The sequence below is a fragment of the Calidris pugnax genome, unplaced genomic scaffold (assembly GCF_001431845.1).
Source record: "Calidris pugnax isolate Ruff unplaced genomic scaffold, ASM143184v1 scaffold207, whole genome shotgun sequence".
NCBI lineage: Eukaryota > Metazoa > Chordata > Aves > Charadriiformes > Scolopacidae > Calidris > Calidris pugnax.
Window position 1 is genome coordinate 483,662 of NW_015090931.1, and position 18,446 is coordinate 502,107.

Here is an 18,446-nt window from a genome sequence, read left to right on the forward strand (position 1 = left end):
TGAAAATGAAACCCTAATTTCATTCTTTGCCTTTCAGTAAGCACTTAACACCATTCATTTTTACCAGGTTTTGTGCAAGAACATGACATGATTGTCTCCACAGACAATGAAGTGAGCCCAAAGACATAACAACAACAACAAATACACCTTTAATTCGTGGATGCCCAGTTGTAGACATCTCAAGCACAGTTGTCCATGTATTCAGCTTATACAGCACAGGAAAATACGGACTGGTGATCAATAAATTCAGGTCTCTTGCTGTGTCAACCAACCAACTATGGTCACTTAAAAAAAATATACACACTGTTGATTTTCCAAAATTTACATTGGAATGAAGAAAAGGTATTTGAGACTGGATAAATCAACCTTGTAATTCTTGGAAAGGGAAACTTCTGGGAGCATCAGATATAATTTCTTGAAGGAAATATTTACTCTTAAAACCAATGGCAATAGCATGTGTTGAGGCAAATACAGTTTTATATTTATCATCTATAAAAATTGTATTACGTACATAAAAACTCACTTAGGAAGGGTTATACTTAAATATCAGATTGCATCCAAAAAGTTGAAAAACACAATTTATAGGAGTGATCCAATTGCTACTGTATGTTCTTTCATATGCCTACAGTTAATACAGGTCTAAATCACAGCTTGCTTTGACTGCAGATATTCCTAAGAAACAATATCTGAAATAATGCCATGATGCCATGCTACCAAAGTTAATTCTACCTTTTTTTTTACCTGGTACCACCATAAAGGACTGTGAATTCTGTATTTTGGTCTAGAGCTAGGAAAATAGAGGCAACACTCCTTTGGAATTTACTCCTTTGGAGAAAAGAGCCCTCTGAGCTACAATGAAATACCCGTGACCACCAATGATTGTCAACACAGGCTTAAGGAACATATCCAAAAGGACCACTGAAACTATGTGGAAAAGCTAGCAGCAAAAACTACAGGAATTTTAGGTATCACCTGTTCTCTGGGGAAATAAATGATTTTTCATCTGATGCAATCTGCAGTTGAATACTTCACAATTTTAAGAATAACGCCTGTCCAAAATCAAAGATGATTACTGCAGAAGACTGACTCCAAGCATCAAACAATTCCTTACTTAAAGCCTGACAAACACAAATCATAGAAAACTAGCCATCATAACAAAGTGTAAAGCCACTGTGAAAATTACAAGATAAAAGTACCTTCCAGTGCTGTCCATAAACCAGTATGTGTTTCTTGGCAATATCAAGCCGGTTCCAGGCCAACGCCAAATCTAGCTGATCTGAAGCAGACATATTTGTACCTAGGAAACAAGAAAAGGACCTAGCAGTTTTCACACATATGTTACTCCTTTGTTTTGAAAAGGCAAGCCAATGGGACTGTATGTCAGATGAAAACAGGTCATGCTTTTAGATAGGTACCTTTCAAGAGTGCAGTCAGAATTGCCAAATCAATGTCCTGCTGATCTTCTGACTCCGCATCAAATATGGTTATCTGTTAGAATTGCAGAAGTATATAGTATTTGAGGTGAGGCAGAGAAGTCTTTAGTTATTTCTTCCTAAGAGCTGTCGTAAAATCATACACATTTCAATACAAACAATGCCAAAGGCCTAGATATGATTTTCCTTTGTTTCATACAAAAAATGTACCATTTTGCTTTTAATGCAATGTCATTCCTTGCATTGCCATCCAGGCAAACTGGCATCAACCTATGGCATAATAACATAAGTCTATTTCCTTCTGATTATCCTTCAAAGCTAAGAAATGTAAAACTGCAACATGCTTGATAGCTACTCAGTTTTCCAAGTACAAATTAAACACTAAAATGAAGTAAAAACAAAACAAAAAAAAAAAACCCAAACCAAAACCCATCCTGGGTAGTTTCTATTTTAGTGATGATTGCCACAACTGTCATTACTCCCATAATGAATACTAATCATTACTCCATCATATTTGAAAAGTCATGGAAGACTGGTGAAGTTCCTGCTGATTGGAAAAGGGAAAATACAACCCCGTTTTTAAAAAGGCTTAAAAGGAGGACCTGGGGAACTACAGACTGGTCAGCTTCACCTTTGTGCCTGGCAAGATCATGTAGCAGATCCTCCTGGAAACTACGCTAAAGCACACAGAAAACAGAGAAATGACTGGTCACAGCCAACATGGATGGATAAGGGAAGAGCAACTGACACCATTTACCTGGATTTGTGCGAAGCGTTTGATAGTGTCCAGCACAACATCCTTGTCTCTGAACTGGAGAGACATGGATTTGATGGGTGGACCACTTTGTGGATAACAAATTGATTGGATGGTCGCACTCAAAAATTTGCTGTCAGCAACTGAATGTCTGGGTGGAGACTAGTGACAAGTGCTGTCCCTCAGGGGTCTGTTCTGGGACCAGTGTTATATAACATCTTTGTTGGCAACATGGACAGCGGAATTAAATGCACCCTCTGCAAGTCTGTGGATGACACCAAGCTGAGAGGCATGGTTGATACTCTAGAGGGACGGCATGTCATGTGGAGGGACCCTGACAGGCTTGAGAGGTGGGCCCACGTGAACTTCATGAAGTTCAACAAGGCCCAGTACAAGGTCCTGCACATGGGTTGGGGCAATCCCAAGCACAAATACAGGCTGGGCAGAGAATGGACTGAGATCAGCCCTGAGGAGAAGGACCTGGGGGTGTTGCTGGATGAGAAACTCACCATGAACCAGCAATGTGCACTGGCAGCCCACAAAGCCAACTGCATCCAGGGCTGCATCAAAGGAAGTGTGGGCAGCAGGTCGAGGAAGGTGATTCTGCCCCTTTTCTCTGCTCTCATGAGACCCCACCTGGAGTTCTGCGTCCAGCTCTGGAATCCTCGGCATAAGGGTCTGCTCGAGTGAGTCCAGAGGAGGGCCATGAAGATGATCAGAGGGCTGGAGCACCTTCCCTTTGAGGACGGGTTGAGAGAACTAGGGTTGTTTGCACTAGAGAAGGCTCTGGGTAGACCTTATAGCAGCCTTCCAGTACCTAAAGGGGGCCTACAGGAAAGATGGGGTGGGACTCTTTATCAGGGAGTGGAGCGATAGGACGAGGTATAATGGTTTTAAACTGAAAGAGGGGAGATTTAGATTAGGTATTAAAAAAAAATTCTTTGTTGTGAGAATAGTGAGACACTGGAACAGGTTGCCCAGAGGAGCTGTGGATGCCCCATCCCTGGAAGTGTTCAGGGCCAGGCTAGATGGTTCTTTGAGGAATCTGCTTTCGTGGCAGGTGTTTCTGCCCATGGCAACGGGTTTGGAACAAGACGTCCTTTCCAACCCAAACCATTCTATGATTCTACTCGCAAAGAGTGCTTGAGCCACTAAGCACGCCAGCACGTTTTAAAAGTCCATTTCAATACACAGGCAAGTTCTAGTACAATTCTGTTATTGGTAGAAGAATGGATGGAAACTTTCTAAATTTCAAGATGCTACTAGAGAAGAAAAGAAGTAGGAATTACTAGATCTTTACTGCAAAATATGTCTGCTCCTTTACTAAAATAAAGAAGCTGTCATTTCATAAGCAACCACCAAGATTTGAAAAGCTAACTAACAGGCTCTGTGGAGCTAGCCAATATATAAATTAGCACAGACACCTTTGTGTTATCTTTATATTAGAGGTAACACCACTACTTCTACAACTGCTGTGCCCACGCCAACCCACCACAGAAGGAGCAAAAAGGATAACAGCAAATGAAGATGTCCTAAATTCAGAGTGTGAACCCCACTCACGGACTCTCTGTGCTCCATACATTCCATCAAAACATGAAATAGATGACTGGATTGTTTCTGTCCCAAGCTAAATGTGTTTTGAATCATCACTAAGATCTCCTCCTTCACTTGAGGGCGCAGCTCCCTAAAAAACAGATATACAAGCAAGAATAAATTACATTTTTAGTTACTTATTACCAGCCCAAAAGACAAAACTTGTGCTAAGCAGAGACAAATGAGAAATCTCTTTTATTTCCACTTCTCTGCTGACTTATTCCTGCCTTCTGTCAACAAAACAAAGCAAAAGCATCCCATAACATAAACTATTATTCACACAAGCATTTGTTCTGACCATACACATATACTATTGGGAACAGCACAAATGAAAAAAATTAAATTTTAAAAGCCTTTTTGACTTTAAAAGACTTCCACAAAAATATTAATTTGCTATAAATATATATATATTTATTTCCATTTTGGATGTAAAATTTTCATCAAGGCAGGTTTAATAGAATCTGCATCTGAGGCTGCACTAGAGATGACATAAAGAGCAACAGTTAGATGAGAATGACAAACTTGGTTTACCACTGGGTAAGCGATAGCCAAAGCTAAGGAACCTTAACCCCCCTCTTACCCCAGCCTGAGGCTCCTAGAGCAGCTAAGCCCAGCCCGAGTCTCAAAAGCATTCTGCAACCCAAATCCAAGCCCACTTACAGAATACTGACTGTAGGAGAAAGGATTGATTCAAAATCCAAGCAGGCTTTCTGGGGTCACCCAGCAGTGTCCCCCATCAAAGGTAAGAGACATTATCAGCTAGATGCTGTTCCTTTTTTCTCTTCAAAAAAGCTTTAGTAAGTTTGGCAGGATAATTCTTTTAGCACTAGTTTGAGGGAGGGAAGGAAGAAGCTATGCTCTCACTTCACAGAGGTAAAATCCAGCAAAAGAACACAGCAGGTTTATTACTGGAAGCATTAGAAATTATCTCAGTGGTTTTAAGACTGGTGTTTTCAGGTCCCTAGCAATACAACAGGCTAAGCAGGAGGAGCATTATGCCACTACTCACCCCGTATCACCCGTGTGCTTGTGAGTAAAAGCCAGGATGTCTGCAGCTCTGCCAGTGCCCTCATAGACCACCACAGGGACAGCTGGGCTGGCCCTCACGTACTCCCACACCATTAGGATCACATTGGGGCCTCCTTCCACCACCAACCCAACTACAGGTACACCTTGGCCCATTCCTGTTTCAAAACACACCTAACCAGTTACAAACAGCCACACCAAAAAATCAGAACATCTGATAAGTACTCATGAAGGAGTTTCATACATGGTTCAATGGAGAAGAAATCACACCTTCATCATCCCTAATTTGACTTACATTTTTAAGACTTTCACAGAACTTTTGCAACCAGATCAAAAAGACCATGGAAACCTGTTGATAAAATTGTAAGCAACCCTAGCCTTTGGGAGAAGACACATCCTTCTGCCCTTTATGATAGCTCTCCTCAATATTCCTTTTTTTACCTACACACATAGAAAAGTAATCAGGCCCTTCTTAACAGACTTTCTGAAGTTTTACAACAGCACGGTGTTTTCTTTAACAATCAGAAATAAACGTCAAATATGATATAATAGAAACAGAAAAACAACAGAAAGTCTGACTTGCAAAAAATCATAGTAAGACAAGATGCAACAGGCTGAGTAAGAAGCTCTAAACAAGAACATGATAAAAACTGGGTAAGCTTCTAAGTTTGTAAATTCTATAATGTGAGCAGTTAAAGGAAACAAGAATTCAACATCATAACTCTACTATTTTTTTTTAACATACCTCAAGATTTAAATCACTAGGTAAGAGTGAACTTCCACAAATAATTTAAGCAATATAGTGCATAAAGATAAATACTTGTCTATGTAATAAATATTTAATTCATGATTTCTGTACCATAACTCAGTTACTGTACAAGCAAACAATGGAAGTTATGCAATCTGACAAACAAACACTGGCTGAAGGTATTCCTTTCACAACCAGTCTTTGTTTCTGTATCTGAGGTCACAGGCTTACAACAGAGAAGAGTTATGAAGATAAAAGTAATGAACAAGGGAAGAAGCATTCAAGTTCCACTGAATGTGACAATTTTTCCACCTAGCAAAATGCTGGGAAACTGTCTCATGCTGATACAGAGACCATGCAAAACTGCGCAGTGAGGAAATGCTCAATACTTACTAAATAATCTGAGTCATTTATATGTCTCTACAACCAAGAAACCAAAATGCAAGTTAGCCCAAATGTTTTACAAAAATGCTGCCCTCTTAATTTTCCTGATATTCAGAGTTTTAGATATATGCAACTAATAACTTTTAGCCTCAGTGAAATCTATGGCAAATGAAGATGTACATCGTGTTCCAGGAAACATCAAGTACATCCACAACTTTTAGGATAGGTTTTTCTGTTACAAAGCTAACCACACCAGTACTCACTTGTGTGTATTTTTTGAAGTGATATGTACTTCTCCAAATTCCTCCTGAGAATCATTTCATTCCCATACTTGCCTACTGTCCCATCATCTGCCATTAGAAAATGAGAATGCATGCTGTTGAGGGTACTTAGCTTGCTGAGTGGATTACCAAGAGTCTGGTACAGGCAAACTACCTAAAAAACAAACAAACAAACAAGCAAACAAAAAAATCAAAGAACTTCAAAGAAACAAACAAAATATCAACATTTGTGTTGCTTCACTTATATGTATTTCTTCATCATATTGTGATCTTCTGAAAGCCTCCATCGAGCTTTTTGCTGCTCTACTTAAACATGGGTTTTAATTTCATTTTTAACAGCAACAAAACCACAATTAACACCACTGAAAGCATTTCTGATTAGGCTTAGTCAGAGTCACTGCCTGCCTTTCATTGAAACAGCTGAAACACAATGGCATGTTTTTGCTGGGTGTATTCCCATTAAAAACATGCGAGTTATCATTTATCAGGAAGGATTTCACCTTACTTGTCAGTTGTTTTTAGACAGTTATGTAGATTGTGCCCTCACGTTGGCACTCACATGAAGTTCTAGTTCATTAATAAAAAGCATGCATATTAATAGCCTATTTGTGTATACCATTAACCTGATTGCTCGTCCTGAATCACATGAATATAGAAATACATCATTTGCAACCACAAGAGAATTGCCTAATTAATTACAAAATTTCAAAAGGAAATGGCAATTTCCTGTAAGAGAAATATTTAAGAACTATTCATTTACATATAAAAAGCAAAATACAGTGCCTGAACATGCCACGTAATTCTACTGCTGAGCACAATCTTAGCCTCTGTTACTGAGAAAAAGTATCAAACTAGTGAAATGAAGCAAACAGCCAATAAAGTTTGCAAGAAAGCTATAACATCCCCTCAACATGAAGGCTTTTATTATTAAAACATGTCCTACTCACATCTTTTCCAATGAGATCCCTCTGGTTCTCAATGATACCCCATGGAGGAATCCCAACAGCACAGATCTTTCTCAGGTGTGGTGAGGCACAGCCCTTCAGCGCATCCCCCACATGCCTGGACACTCCTAAACAGAAAATTAAATCAACATTTTTCATCTATATTCAGAGACCTTCTACAATACAAGGGTTTGCCATAATTTAATTTATTCTTTGGTTCTGTTTTAATCAGAAACAAACATGCCACCCAGCTTGTATATTTGACATGCACTGCAGGAATTGTAAGGCTCAGATATAATGCACCAATGCTTCAAACTCAACATGTAAGGTCAGTGTTTCTTATTACAAGCAGAATACTCCACTCTTTAATTAAAAAAAAAAAAAAATTCAGAAAAGATTTCATTATATTTGCCCTGAATGTACATGCTTATATGCAGAGAAAAAACATCAGAGAAAGATTGAAACAAGGAAAAATAATTACACTACCGCTGTTGATGCCTTCTGTAATTATCCATGCTCCTGTAGTCTCAGCAGCCTTCACCAATCCTTTGCTGAAAACCTGCTTGACCTTTGAGGGAAGCTTGAAATTTTGAATGCCCCCATGAACAGAGATCACTAGCTTTGGCAACTCCATCTGCCATTCTTTAACCATCAGGTGCAACAGCTGATCCAAATTGCTATCATAAGAGAGTCTGATATACTGGGAAAAAAAATAATGGGTAAAATCAACCTTTTTATGAAAAATCCTTTACATTCTCCAAGAGAAAAGACCACAACACGTTGCAAAGTTCTCAGCACTAATGTGTTGAAGATTTTGAGCAGGATTATAACTTTCACAGTACCCCTAACATGATAGCACAAAAATACATCAGTGAGAAATATAAACAGCAAGACAATGCACAATTGCAGTAAAGTTCAACGTAGAAATGTCACACACTTCAACGTGACTTACTTTTAGATTCCCCTGCTCTCTTAAGACAAACAATCTGATATTCACCCAAAACCACTTTTTGTCTTTCTTATGCTGAAATTATAAAAAGAAGTCAGAGATATAAACCCTTCATCTATTACCTTGGCATGGTAAGTGTGATCTCCATCTTGAAAATTGATTGTACCAAATGCATCCGTTGGACTCATCTTTGTGTGTTTTTGCACAGACCATTCTCCATCATCTCTTTGTGGAGCAGCCTGATAAACAGGCCAGCTACAGTCTACTCCTGGGTGATCTCCAATCAACCGTCCACAGCAACACCTCCCATTAAAAAAAGATAAATCATTTTATATCAAACACACTTGCATGTAACTCTAGGATCTTAATCAGAATAGCTCAAATAGTTTTTCTACAAAGAAGGATATTGTAGCTTGCTGACTCAGAATATCATAAAAATTAACTCAGCTGAAAAAACATCTCAACAATGGCAAAATCACATTGAATTAAATCATGAATATGTTTTGTTGGATACAGAATTTGTTCTCTACCTGAGGAACACTGATAAATATTGAGGGACTGGACAGGATGATCTTCAAAGGGCCCTTCCAATCCAAACCATGCTGTGATTCTGTATAACTCTGTAACAGTTTGAGAGTCTCAAATTCTGACCTGAGCAATGCTGCTCAGATTTACTGATCTCATATGTGAGATTTCAGAGGAGCATCTTAGGAAACCAAGGTTTGCTATGATTATTACCACAGGTTATTCTAGGTATGAAAGAACCATCCAGGAGTTATCGTCATTAATCAGGAGGAGCGAAGCAACCCTCAGCCCAGAAACTACTTCAGGGTGACCTTTATACTAACCCCAGGATACTAGCAAAGTGAATATACAAAATAAATTGACTGAAGTGCAATGTTAAGGGAAATTTAGCAGAAGCTCAGTTAGCATTAAAGGTTTGCAACCGTATGAATAACCCAGATTCCAAATTCAATCAGTATTACTGTCATGCAGGGACAGGCTCCAGTCTCTTCTACAGGATTAACTTCAATGTAATTTATAGTGACATCTGACAGCCCAGCTTTCCTTCAGACATTTCAGAACTTAATATACTCTGGGCAATGGAGATAAATTCTTCCCTTCAGTGACTTAAGATACCAAACAGCCTCCAAGAACCCAAACTCGATGACTGCCTTGGGACTCAGATGCATTACTTGTGGATCTAGGGAAAGGTTAGATGTAAACAATGTCTGAAAAACACTGACGCGGTACATTCAGAAAGAGAGAGAGTTTTATGTGGAGACGAGTAAGAACTAACTGGTGAAAGAGAAATAGATTAAAAATAGCAAACAAACAAACAAAACAAAACCCCCAAGCAAGCCTAAGCAAATTATGGAAGTGAATTGCTTCAGAAAGGCACTTTTGATATGTTTGCACTCCAGTTTTTCAACACAGGCAAATTACATTCGATTGATTCAATGTTCTGCAAAAGCTGACTGGAGAAGGAAGCCGCCCACACTCCTGGGGAAATAATAACTCAATTAAACCATATTATTCAGTGGAGAATTAAAGAGTTGTAGAAGCCTAGCAACGGAGAAAAGACCTGAGCTCTATTGCCGCGCGTATGATGATGGTTAGCTGGAAATCAGAAGGCCCAAATTTTTGTGAAGCTAATTCAACATGGATTTGCTAACCTACACCTTTTCCCTAGCTAAAACAAATTGCAGGATATCACAGAAATCCAGAGACTTGCCAATTTGCTAACATGGACCACCTACACCTTTTCCCTAGTAAGACAAATAGCAGGATATCACAGAAATCCAGAGACTTGCCTGAAAGAAGCCAGGTATATGCTAAAACCTGAGTCCTGGAAAAATGAAAATTAAATGATCCAGCTGAGGGAGAAAAACACCTCACAGAGGGGTTTTTACTGCCAAGTTACTCTGACCAGAAGTATTGCTCAGCAAGACTCATGACCCAAACAAGAAGTATCCAAGCTAGAACTTGGAGAGTAAACTAATCGCACTAAGTCACTTCCATACATACAATTAAATGACTATTTCAGAAGGCTGTGGGATCAACACAGATGGAAGATCGTTACTGACATTGTGTTGTCAAGTAACAAGTGGACTCAGAATCCACACTAGAGTCACTATAGAGACATATCTAAACTAAAAATGTTTCAGAGCAATGTAGCTGCAAAGCAGACAGCACAAGGGAAGCAGATTTGGATAAAATCTGCCCACAAAGAGCATGACATCATACTTGTTTAAAACTCTCCCTGTATACATCAAAGGAAGGACCAGAAGAGACAGTTTTGATTCTGCTATCAGTCTTCAGAGGACAATTTTTTTCTACAGCTGAGCTTAATGTCCTTGCTCCAGTTATTTCTGCTTGCTTTTTGGGGGGACTCCAGGGTAAAAGGACAGCAAGTGTGAGGGGGAAAAATTATCTTTAGATGAAAGATAAGAGCAAACATAGATATCCTATTGTTCTCTGGTCCTGAAAATGCCTTGTGGTGACTGTACTGCTTCTAGAGTGGTCTCACAATAATAAAACCTTTTATCCAGCAGTCATTCTGAAAGATAGAGAACCAATAGCAGTCCCAAATAAATACTGTATTATCTTACTTTTCTCATTTAGATACCACATTACACTGTCTGACTCAGCAAATACCAACACTTGGAAGGACAGAACTGAAAAGTAATCAGGCTCATCATCAATGGATTACATTTTCTAACATCTAAATTAATTGCAGCACATCATCAAAATATGAAACGCTGTCTCATACATTACTTAGCCATACAGGAGCAGTACAGCTCCTCCTAGAGCAGCAAGAGCCAGAGCAACCTGCCTTTTCAAAGCTGAGATCCTACAGAAAGGAACTAACCATCCAACAAGACAAATCAGTGCAGTAACCTTGAAACTGAGAGGTCCGATGAACACCGAATTATTTTAGCAGTTAACATCATTTGCACTGCATATTTAACATTTACATGTAAATGCACCCAGAAGTGAGCTGCGCTCAGACAGCTCAGTTACGCTAAGCAGGCAGTGGAGAAACTGCACATAGACCTAATACACAGACACGCAGTGTACATGCAGCTGCTTTTACCTCAGAGATTTACCACAGCAAGAGGTAAGGTAAGGTATACCCCAAATTGCTCGTGCTCTGCTCCAACCTGGCACACTCACTCTCTCTAGCCATCTATCAGGTAGGGACAAGATGCTGAGGACCCCTGAGCTACCTGAGAAATCAGAAGTCAAGACTCTCTCAGGATACCAAAGCAGAACATTTCATACAGCTGTTTGGTGTTTTTTTTTTCTGTAAAGTTTTGTGCAAATGTCACACTTGTCTTCAAAAAAGGGCAAAAGCCACCCTAGCAAACTGCAGGCTGACTGGCCTCCCATCAGTCCCAGGTGAAATCAAGGAGTGAGACTCCCTGGAGCCCAAGTCTGGGCACAGCAAGGAGAAGTCAGTGATGGGACAAGAAGTTACCAAGGGTAAATCATGCCTGATCCAACTGATTGCCTTCTGTGACGAAACTGTGGGGACAAGAGGAAAACAGCAGATGCCACCTACTTCCACTCTAGTCAGGCTGCCAGCACTGTCTCCCCCAGTATTCTTGTACCTGAGCTGGGACATTACAGTCTACAGACTGGGAGGGAGGACACATTGGCAAGTGAGGACCTGGTTGGGCAGTGGGTTCACAGGTGGTGGTTATGGGTCGGATACTGCCTGGAGGTTGGTTTCCAGCAGGGTCCCACAGAGTCTGTGCAGGGCCTGTCCTCTTCAGCATCTCCACTAGCAACCCAAAGGAATGGATGGAGGGCACGTGCAGACCTGGGGAGGGGACAGCTCTGAGGCATGGCTCTGGGTGCTAGCGGGCAGTGAGCTAAGCTGGGGCCACTCATATGCCCAGGCAGCAATGAGGGCCAGCAGTGCCTGGGGTGGTGTGAGCAGGACATGGCCTGAGAGCCAGGGGAAGACAAGGACTGTCCCGTCTGCTTGGTGCCCTGTCGGGGAGCTGCCTCCAGTTTGAGTCCCCTACACAGAAGAGACACCAGCAAACTGGAGAGACTTTGGGGAGAGTGACCATCCTGGTGACAGATGGTGGGGCTAGAGCCCTTACTCTCAAAGAACGGGCTGTGGGACCAAGAGAGTTCAGCTGGGAGGAATGATGGTTTCAGGGGCACCCAACCGCATCCTTGGCACTGGTGGGAGGGGATGGAAGAGATGCAGTCAGGCTTTTCACACCACTGAGTGGCAGGAGGGTGAGAGGCAGCAACACAAGCTGAAACACAAGAGCCTCAGGGTGGAGATAAGGAGAAGCTTTTCCTCAGGAGGACAGCTCAGTGGTGCAGCTGGGGCCTAAGGAAGCTGGGATTTCTCTGGCCTTGGGGATTTTATGCCCCGACTGGATAAAGCCTTGGGCAGCCCAGTCTCACCCCCTTGCTGAGCATGCTCTGGGCAGCAGCTGGGACTGGAGACCTTCCCAGGTCCCTTTCAGCCTGAGTTGTCCTATGATCCTATGAATATATCACATGCAATGATTCAAAGTATCTTTGCAATGACTTTACCTTCTTTGCCTCACTAAACTACTAGTGACGGAGGGAGCAATGTCAGAAACATAAAAACAGACTCCTGGAAAAGTCCCGCTTGGAGCAACAAGGTCAACACCGAGGTAAAAGTAACTGCAGTGGCCAGATTTTGTGGTTTAGGCCAAACTGGGGCAAATAACAAAATTATTTGACCTTGGTTGTTATAGCAGTAAGTATAAGCAAGAGCCTCTCTGCCTACCATTTCTTGGCATAAAATATAAACATTGGTCTTACAACTTTAAGAGTGAACAGTTTTCTGCATAATATGCTGTTAATTTCAGAGAGGTAAGAGAGGCCTAGCTAAGAAATAAAATTACTGGAGAGAAGGTTGGTTCTGTTTTACCTCAAACTGGGACACCAGATTACAAAATCCAGTGCCCCAGTAGGCCGCACTTCAGAGACTGTATCCAAAAAATATGCCTAAAAGATCAGACATGGAGACAAGCTGTGAGAACATCTCAGATGTGTAAGGATGCAGAAGTTCGGCACCACTTTCCTGAATATTCACGCAGTGAGATCAGTGTAGGGGCTGTCTGGGATGTATTTGTGAGCACTGTACTAAAAAGTAGCCAGAGCCCATTTCAACATACCAGGGAAGCAAGGACAAAGGTGTCAATAAGATACTCTTATTTGAATAGCAACTATTAAATGCAGTTATTCTACTTAATATTAGCAAATAGTTGCATAGCCCAGTCATAAACTGTTTGTAAACCTTGGAAGTTCTCTGCAAGTAAGAAATCATTAACACATTTCATTTGCCTACAATATTAGGTCAAATTGTACTAGGCATCAAGTACATTCACTGTTGTGGACTGTTGTGGAAAATTACAGATCTCAGGAAGCCTAAAATCTGTTTCAATGCTGATCTAATAAATGCAATATAACCAGCTATAATACTCATGTGAGAATCACTTCCCCTTGTTAGGAACACAAAAATTCTCCTAGAAGACAGCACTGTTTACACCTTAAGATACACAAGAAGACATGAACAGTTAACATTTGAGAAAATGCACTTGTAAGATAATGGCTGGCTGACTGAAATGAACATCAGACACCCACACACATTCTGCATATATACAAAAACTGACAAATAGGACTCACATAAATTTAAACAACATGAAAATGCTCAACAAAAAGTGAAAGAAACAACTACGAGTTAAAGAAAATCCAAAGGTATGGGATGTATTTACAAAGGCAAAAGAAAATCCAAACCCACCCTGTGGGGTGCTCATTTCCAGTTACTCTTCCTCTCTCTCCCACTGTAGTATTCACATTCATGCAGCTAAACTGTGTTTGATTAGGAGGCTGATTTGGTGGAAAGCTAATCTTGGTTTGGTTTTCCATTCCCTCAGGCTAACCTTCATACCAATGAGCTTCCCAGACCAAATAACAACATGGTCACTCTGCAAGGTGGAGGGGGAGGACTGCAGAACTGCTGTAGTCTCTACATAGACTGAATTAAACTACCATATTTTGAAGAACAAGTTAACTCTGGTTTAGACATCCACCTGGGTACCCACCCGCAGGCTAGCAGGAAGCAGTAAAATCCTCCAGAGCACCTGCAAAAATCTGTGAATCTCTATTCTTCTGCTCTGAAGCAAAATAAATACAGAACCATTCCCTCAGAGAGAGTTGTCCCTTTCTGTACAGATGCCACACAGATATTTGCCTTACTTACAAAGCCATGATACCATTCCGTGTATCAGCCCTCTACAGTGATCTGACTTCAAGGAGTAACTTACTTGCTTTTTGGAAAACATGACTTGATTCACAAAATATTAGAAGGAAAATAAAATGTGAAACATAGTGAAAAAGCAAATAATCATATTCATGCAGGTGACAGGACAGTTAGCACCAGTTTGCTGGTCCTTAGTTATCAGAAACTCTTTGTTTTCTGTTGCTTCAGCCTCCAGAAGCCTTTAACACAAAACAAATGCCAAGGAAAGTTATTCTTTTCTTTCCAACACCTGATAATTTATTATCATAAACATACAGTATGGAAACCTGTTTGGGAACGCCAGCTGAACAACAAATGTTGGATGGAAAACAACTAATTAATACAAGTCACAAAATACTAGCTCCTTGAAAAACCCACACATGAGTTGCAAGCACCAAAGTGATGCTTGTTGCTTGCCTTCTCAAAGGCAGGGACTAAGAATGCCCACTGCAGAGTATGAAAAAATCTTCAGAAAACCTATCACCAGGAATGTTTCAACTACCCTCTTTGTTCTGCCTTTCTTATGTTTTTCCCCTTTCCATAATTCTTACTGTTCTCCACTGCTTTCGTATCATTATCTTTCATATCACCCAGGATATAGCTGGAACTGTCTCCCATTTAAAGGCACATTTCTGCTTTTCACTCCTCAGGAGAAGATTAAGACAAACTCACCCACAGAAACTATTTGCTTAAAATCTTCTATTGCAAATAAACTGAAGGTTATCATACAATTTACTTTACCCAGATATATGCTACACATTCTCCGGCACACCCCCAGAAAGGCTGCACTGATAACACATGAGGAAGGCTACTTTGCTGTCATTACTTTCTTGACTAGAAATGCCCACCACTAAAAATTATATATTTACAATCATTATATCATTATAAAAAATATATCATTAGAGAAATCATAGATAAATATTTATGCACTCCTACCTGATTAAATTCTGGCACACCTGACATCCTGCAGGACACCTGTGATAAAAGATGGGTAATTAATACATGCTTATATGAAAGAAAACATCTGTAATGGTATTCGTAAAATACTGATTCACCTGTGAAAAGATTCTCACCAACAGCATTAAAGACTGTGTTATTCTGTGCTCACTCCTGGAGAGTGTACTGGGTAATTTCAGTGGTCCATTTGACGCTTTACTCCTCAGACTACAAGTCAAATCTGCATTTCATAGATGAGTTCTATGAGATCATACAAGATGATCTATCTTATCTACTCTACATTATCCATGTGTTCAAAACAACATGATCAAAATTACAAGTTTATATCCTCAGAATGTGATCTCACTGAGTTTATTTAGGCAACAGCATCCGCTAGATACACAATCTGGAATGCCAAATTATCTTCGCCTTCTCAGGTCCCAAAACGCAGGTTGAGGATTTGATCTTCTCCTTACTCCTTTCACACTCTATGTCCTGAGCAGAAACCTCTATCTCACAGAAGACTATGATCAGCAGCAGGCACTATTCTAAGGAAAGGAGAAAATGGTGGTACAGGATGAAGTATTCCTGTGCAGCAGTAGCTCCATGTAACTCAATCCCTCAGTTGGATGCCACACCACAGTTTTGGTTATTGGACTGAGAGCAACACATCTAAGAAGCCTAGGGCGGGCAACTGTTGCCATTTTCTGATTCAAATGAACAGCTGCATTTATATCATACTGGTGATAGTACCTATGAAAACTCACAAACAGCAGCAATCACCAACTAAGGCATTGCAAAACTGCAAAGAACTTCATACAAGCTACACACAACACCCAACAAAACAATCTTCTGATTCTTTCTAAATGTAACAGAAAGTGAAATTCACTGTTTTACCTGTGAGGATCTTTTGAACTGGGAACGATGTGTGCACATTCTCTTTTACTGAAGACCCCTTCAATCCAAGATTTGGGAGACTGAAAAGACATTTGAAAAATTGTATTCCTCAACTTAAGAACATGATGCCAAAAATTGCACTTTAATGTCTAAATGGCCGTATATGCTTAACACAAACCAGAATGATTCCCATCATGTTAGATGAAACCCAACACTATAAACTGAAGCTACAGCTCTGAGCAGTCCTAGCCCTTCACCCCCAAGCTTTACACTGCTGCATACCAAAATTTATTCCCACCCCTCATTAATAAATATGGAAATTATTTAAAGGATCTGTCAAATACGTGTACAATGGAAGATCTGGTAAGGATGAATCAGAACTGCTTAAAGGACTGTACTTACGTTCTGCCAGAAGACTAGCAAATGGCAATCCTACTAAAGCTGCAAGTGTCCAAAATGGCAAGATTTTCTTTTTACTTGAAAGAGATGGTTGAATAAAGCAGGCCCATATGATGTTTTTTTACTTCACATCCCCACACACCCCCACATGATCTCCCAGCTAGTCGAACAGTTATGGAGGGCCACAAGCTACCTCAGTGAACTATCGACTTGTCTGCAGGTGGGAGACCCAACTTCCACCAAGACTAGCAGAAGTCCTACCTTTGGTTTTAATGTACTCTGAAACAGGCCCCCTCTGACAAAGATGAAAGAGATCATTAAAAAGCAGTTTGCTGGTATTGGTGAGCGTATATATTCTTCTGGGGGAAACTAATTGAACTGTGTCTGGTTCAGCTTTGAATGAAAGAGTAACAGCATGGAAGATCCTCAGGGCTGGACAGTGCACTGGCATGAAAGAAAATTATCTTAGAAAGAGACCTACTGAAGACAAAGTGCAAAAATTAAGTCCAAAGAAACAGTGGGAAAAAAATACCTTGGAAACAGTGAAACAAATTTCATTACCTGAGGGCAGGCACACACTACTCTCAAAAACCTTTCCATAGTTTTCTCATTAGTAATCAGTATTGTTTCATGCTTCTTAAACCACTTTACTCTAGTTGTTTGAGCTACCAAGCAGAACAGTGAAATGTTTCTAATACTACAATACCCTGGGACTCTGATTTTTCCAAAACCCATTTCTGGTAACCAGTTTTCAACCAAAACTAGGGAACAAAAAAATATTTTTATGTGATGGGATACGAATGAATACTAAACTTTTCATTAACAGGAAAGGATGTAACAAAACAACCAAGAAGCTTACGAGCCTTACAGCATTTGCTGTGGCAACATGCTCAGCCTTGTGAGGGAAGAACAACCAGCTGCTGACACTGAAGTTTAGTAAAAGGACGAGCAGTTCAAAGTCATTCTGAGCAAGCTGTTAACATCCACCAGGGAGGTCGTGGATGCCCCATCCCTGGAGGTGATCAAGGCCAGGCTGGATAGGGCTTCGGGCAACCTGGTCTGGTGGGAGTTGTCCCTGCCCAGGGCAGGGGGGGTTGGAACTCCATGACCTTTAAGGTCCCTTCCAACCCAAACCATTCTATGATTCGATAATTCTATGATCTCAGTCTCAGATAGCTTCCCTTGAGCTACTTTCCTCCCACATGACATTTTCTGGAAATCAAGTGCTATCTGGGTATCTTCCCAGGTTTGAAGGCCAGCACTGGAGATATACAGCCCAGAGCGACCGGGAAACATCGTACCAGCCCTGGGACCAACAGCAAAGCATGCTGCCAGCTGAGCAAGGCACTGACACCCAGGCTAACCCATTTGTGAATACACTTGAAAACAGGTGTCAAAGTTTTCATCCGCAAAGCTCAGTGTTCCTCATCATAAAGTTACACGATGCAAGATAAAACACAAATCAATAATTTTAAAGGGGGGAGAGGTCATCTGGTAGACAACAGCAGTTTGGTGTGGTTATTTCAAACCAAAATAGAATTTATAGTCCTCAGCAACGGCAATACACTGTGAGAGTTGAAGTTACGACATCTAATATGCGAGATGAAAAGGATCCCTGTCTACTATCAGCTTTTTGAACACCTAAGTTGTCTCCTAAAAAACATACCTTGTTTTATGAAATTCTCTTTTTTTCAGATTGGATAAAGACAAAAATATCAATGCTTAAAATTATGGACGTTTTGTATATCCTTTTTCAATGTGGTCCATAATCACCTGTGCTTTTCTGCAACTGAGGCAGTGA

The 18,446-nt window shown here is 40.5% G+C and overlaps 1 protein-coding gene across 1 annotated transcript in view; it reads right to left on the bottom strand.

Annotated features, from left to right (window-relative positions):
* Positions 1–18,446, bottom strand: part of TRPM6 (transient receptor potential cation channel, subfamily M, member 6) — an 82,963-nt gene that overhangs the window by 54,412 nt on the left and 10,105 nt on the right. Inside the window, exons 4-13 of the mRNA XM_014951643.1 lie at positions 16,247–16,326; positions 15,350–15,388; positions 8,235–8,415; positions 7,650–7,863; positions 7,167–7,291; positions 6,202–6,373; positions 4,790–4,964; positions 3,748–3,871; positions 1,416–1,488; positions 1,197–1,297 (exon numbers count right to left, since the gene is read on the bottom strand). Coding sequence (XP_014807129.1) covers positions 1,197–1,297; positions 1,416–1,488; positions 3,748–3,871; positions 4,790–4,964; positions 6,202–6,373; positions 7,167–7,291; positions 7,650–7,863; positions 8,235–8,415; positions 15,350–15,388; positions 16,247–16,326 — 1,284 coding nt within the window. The remainder of the gene's footprint in view (positions 1–1,196; positions 1,298–1,415; positions 1,489–3,747; positions 3,872–4,789; positions 4,965–6,201; positions 6,374–7,166; positions 7,292–7,649; positions 7,864–8,234; positions 8,416–15,349; positions 15,389–16,246; positions 16,327–18,446) is intronic.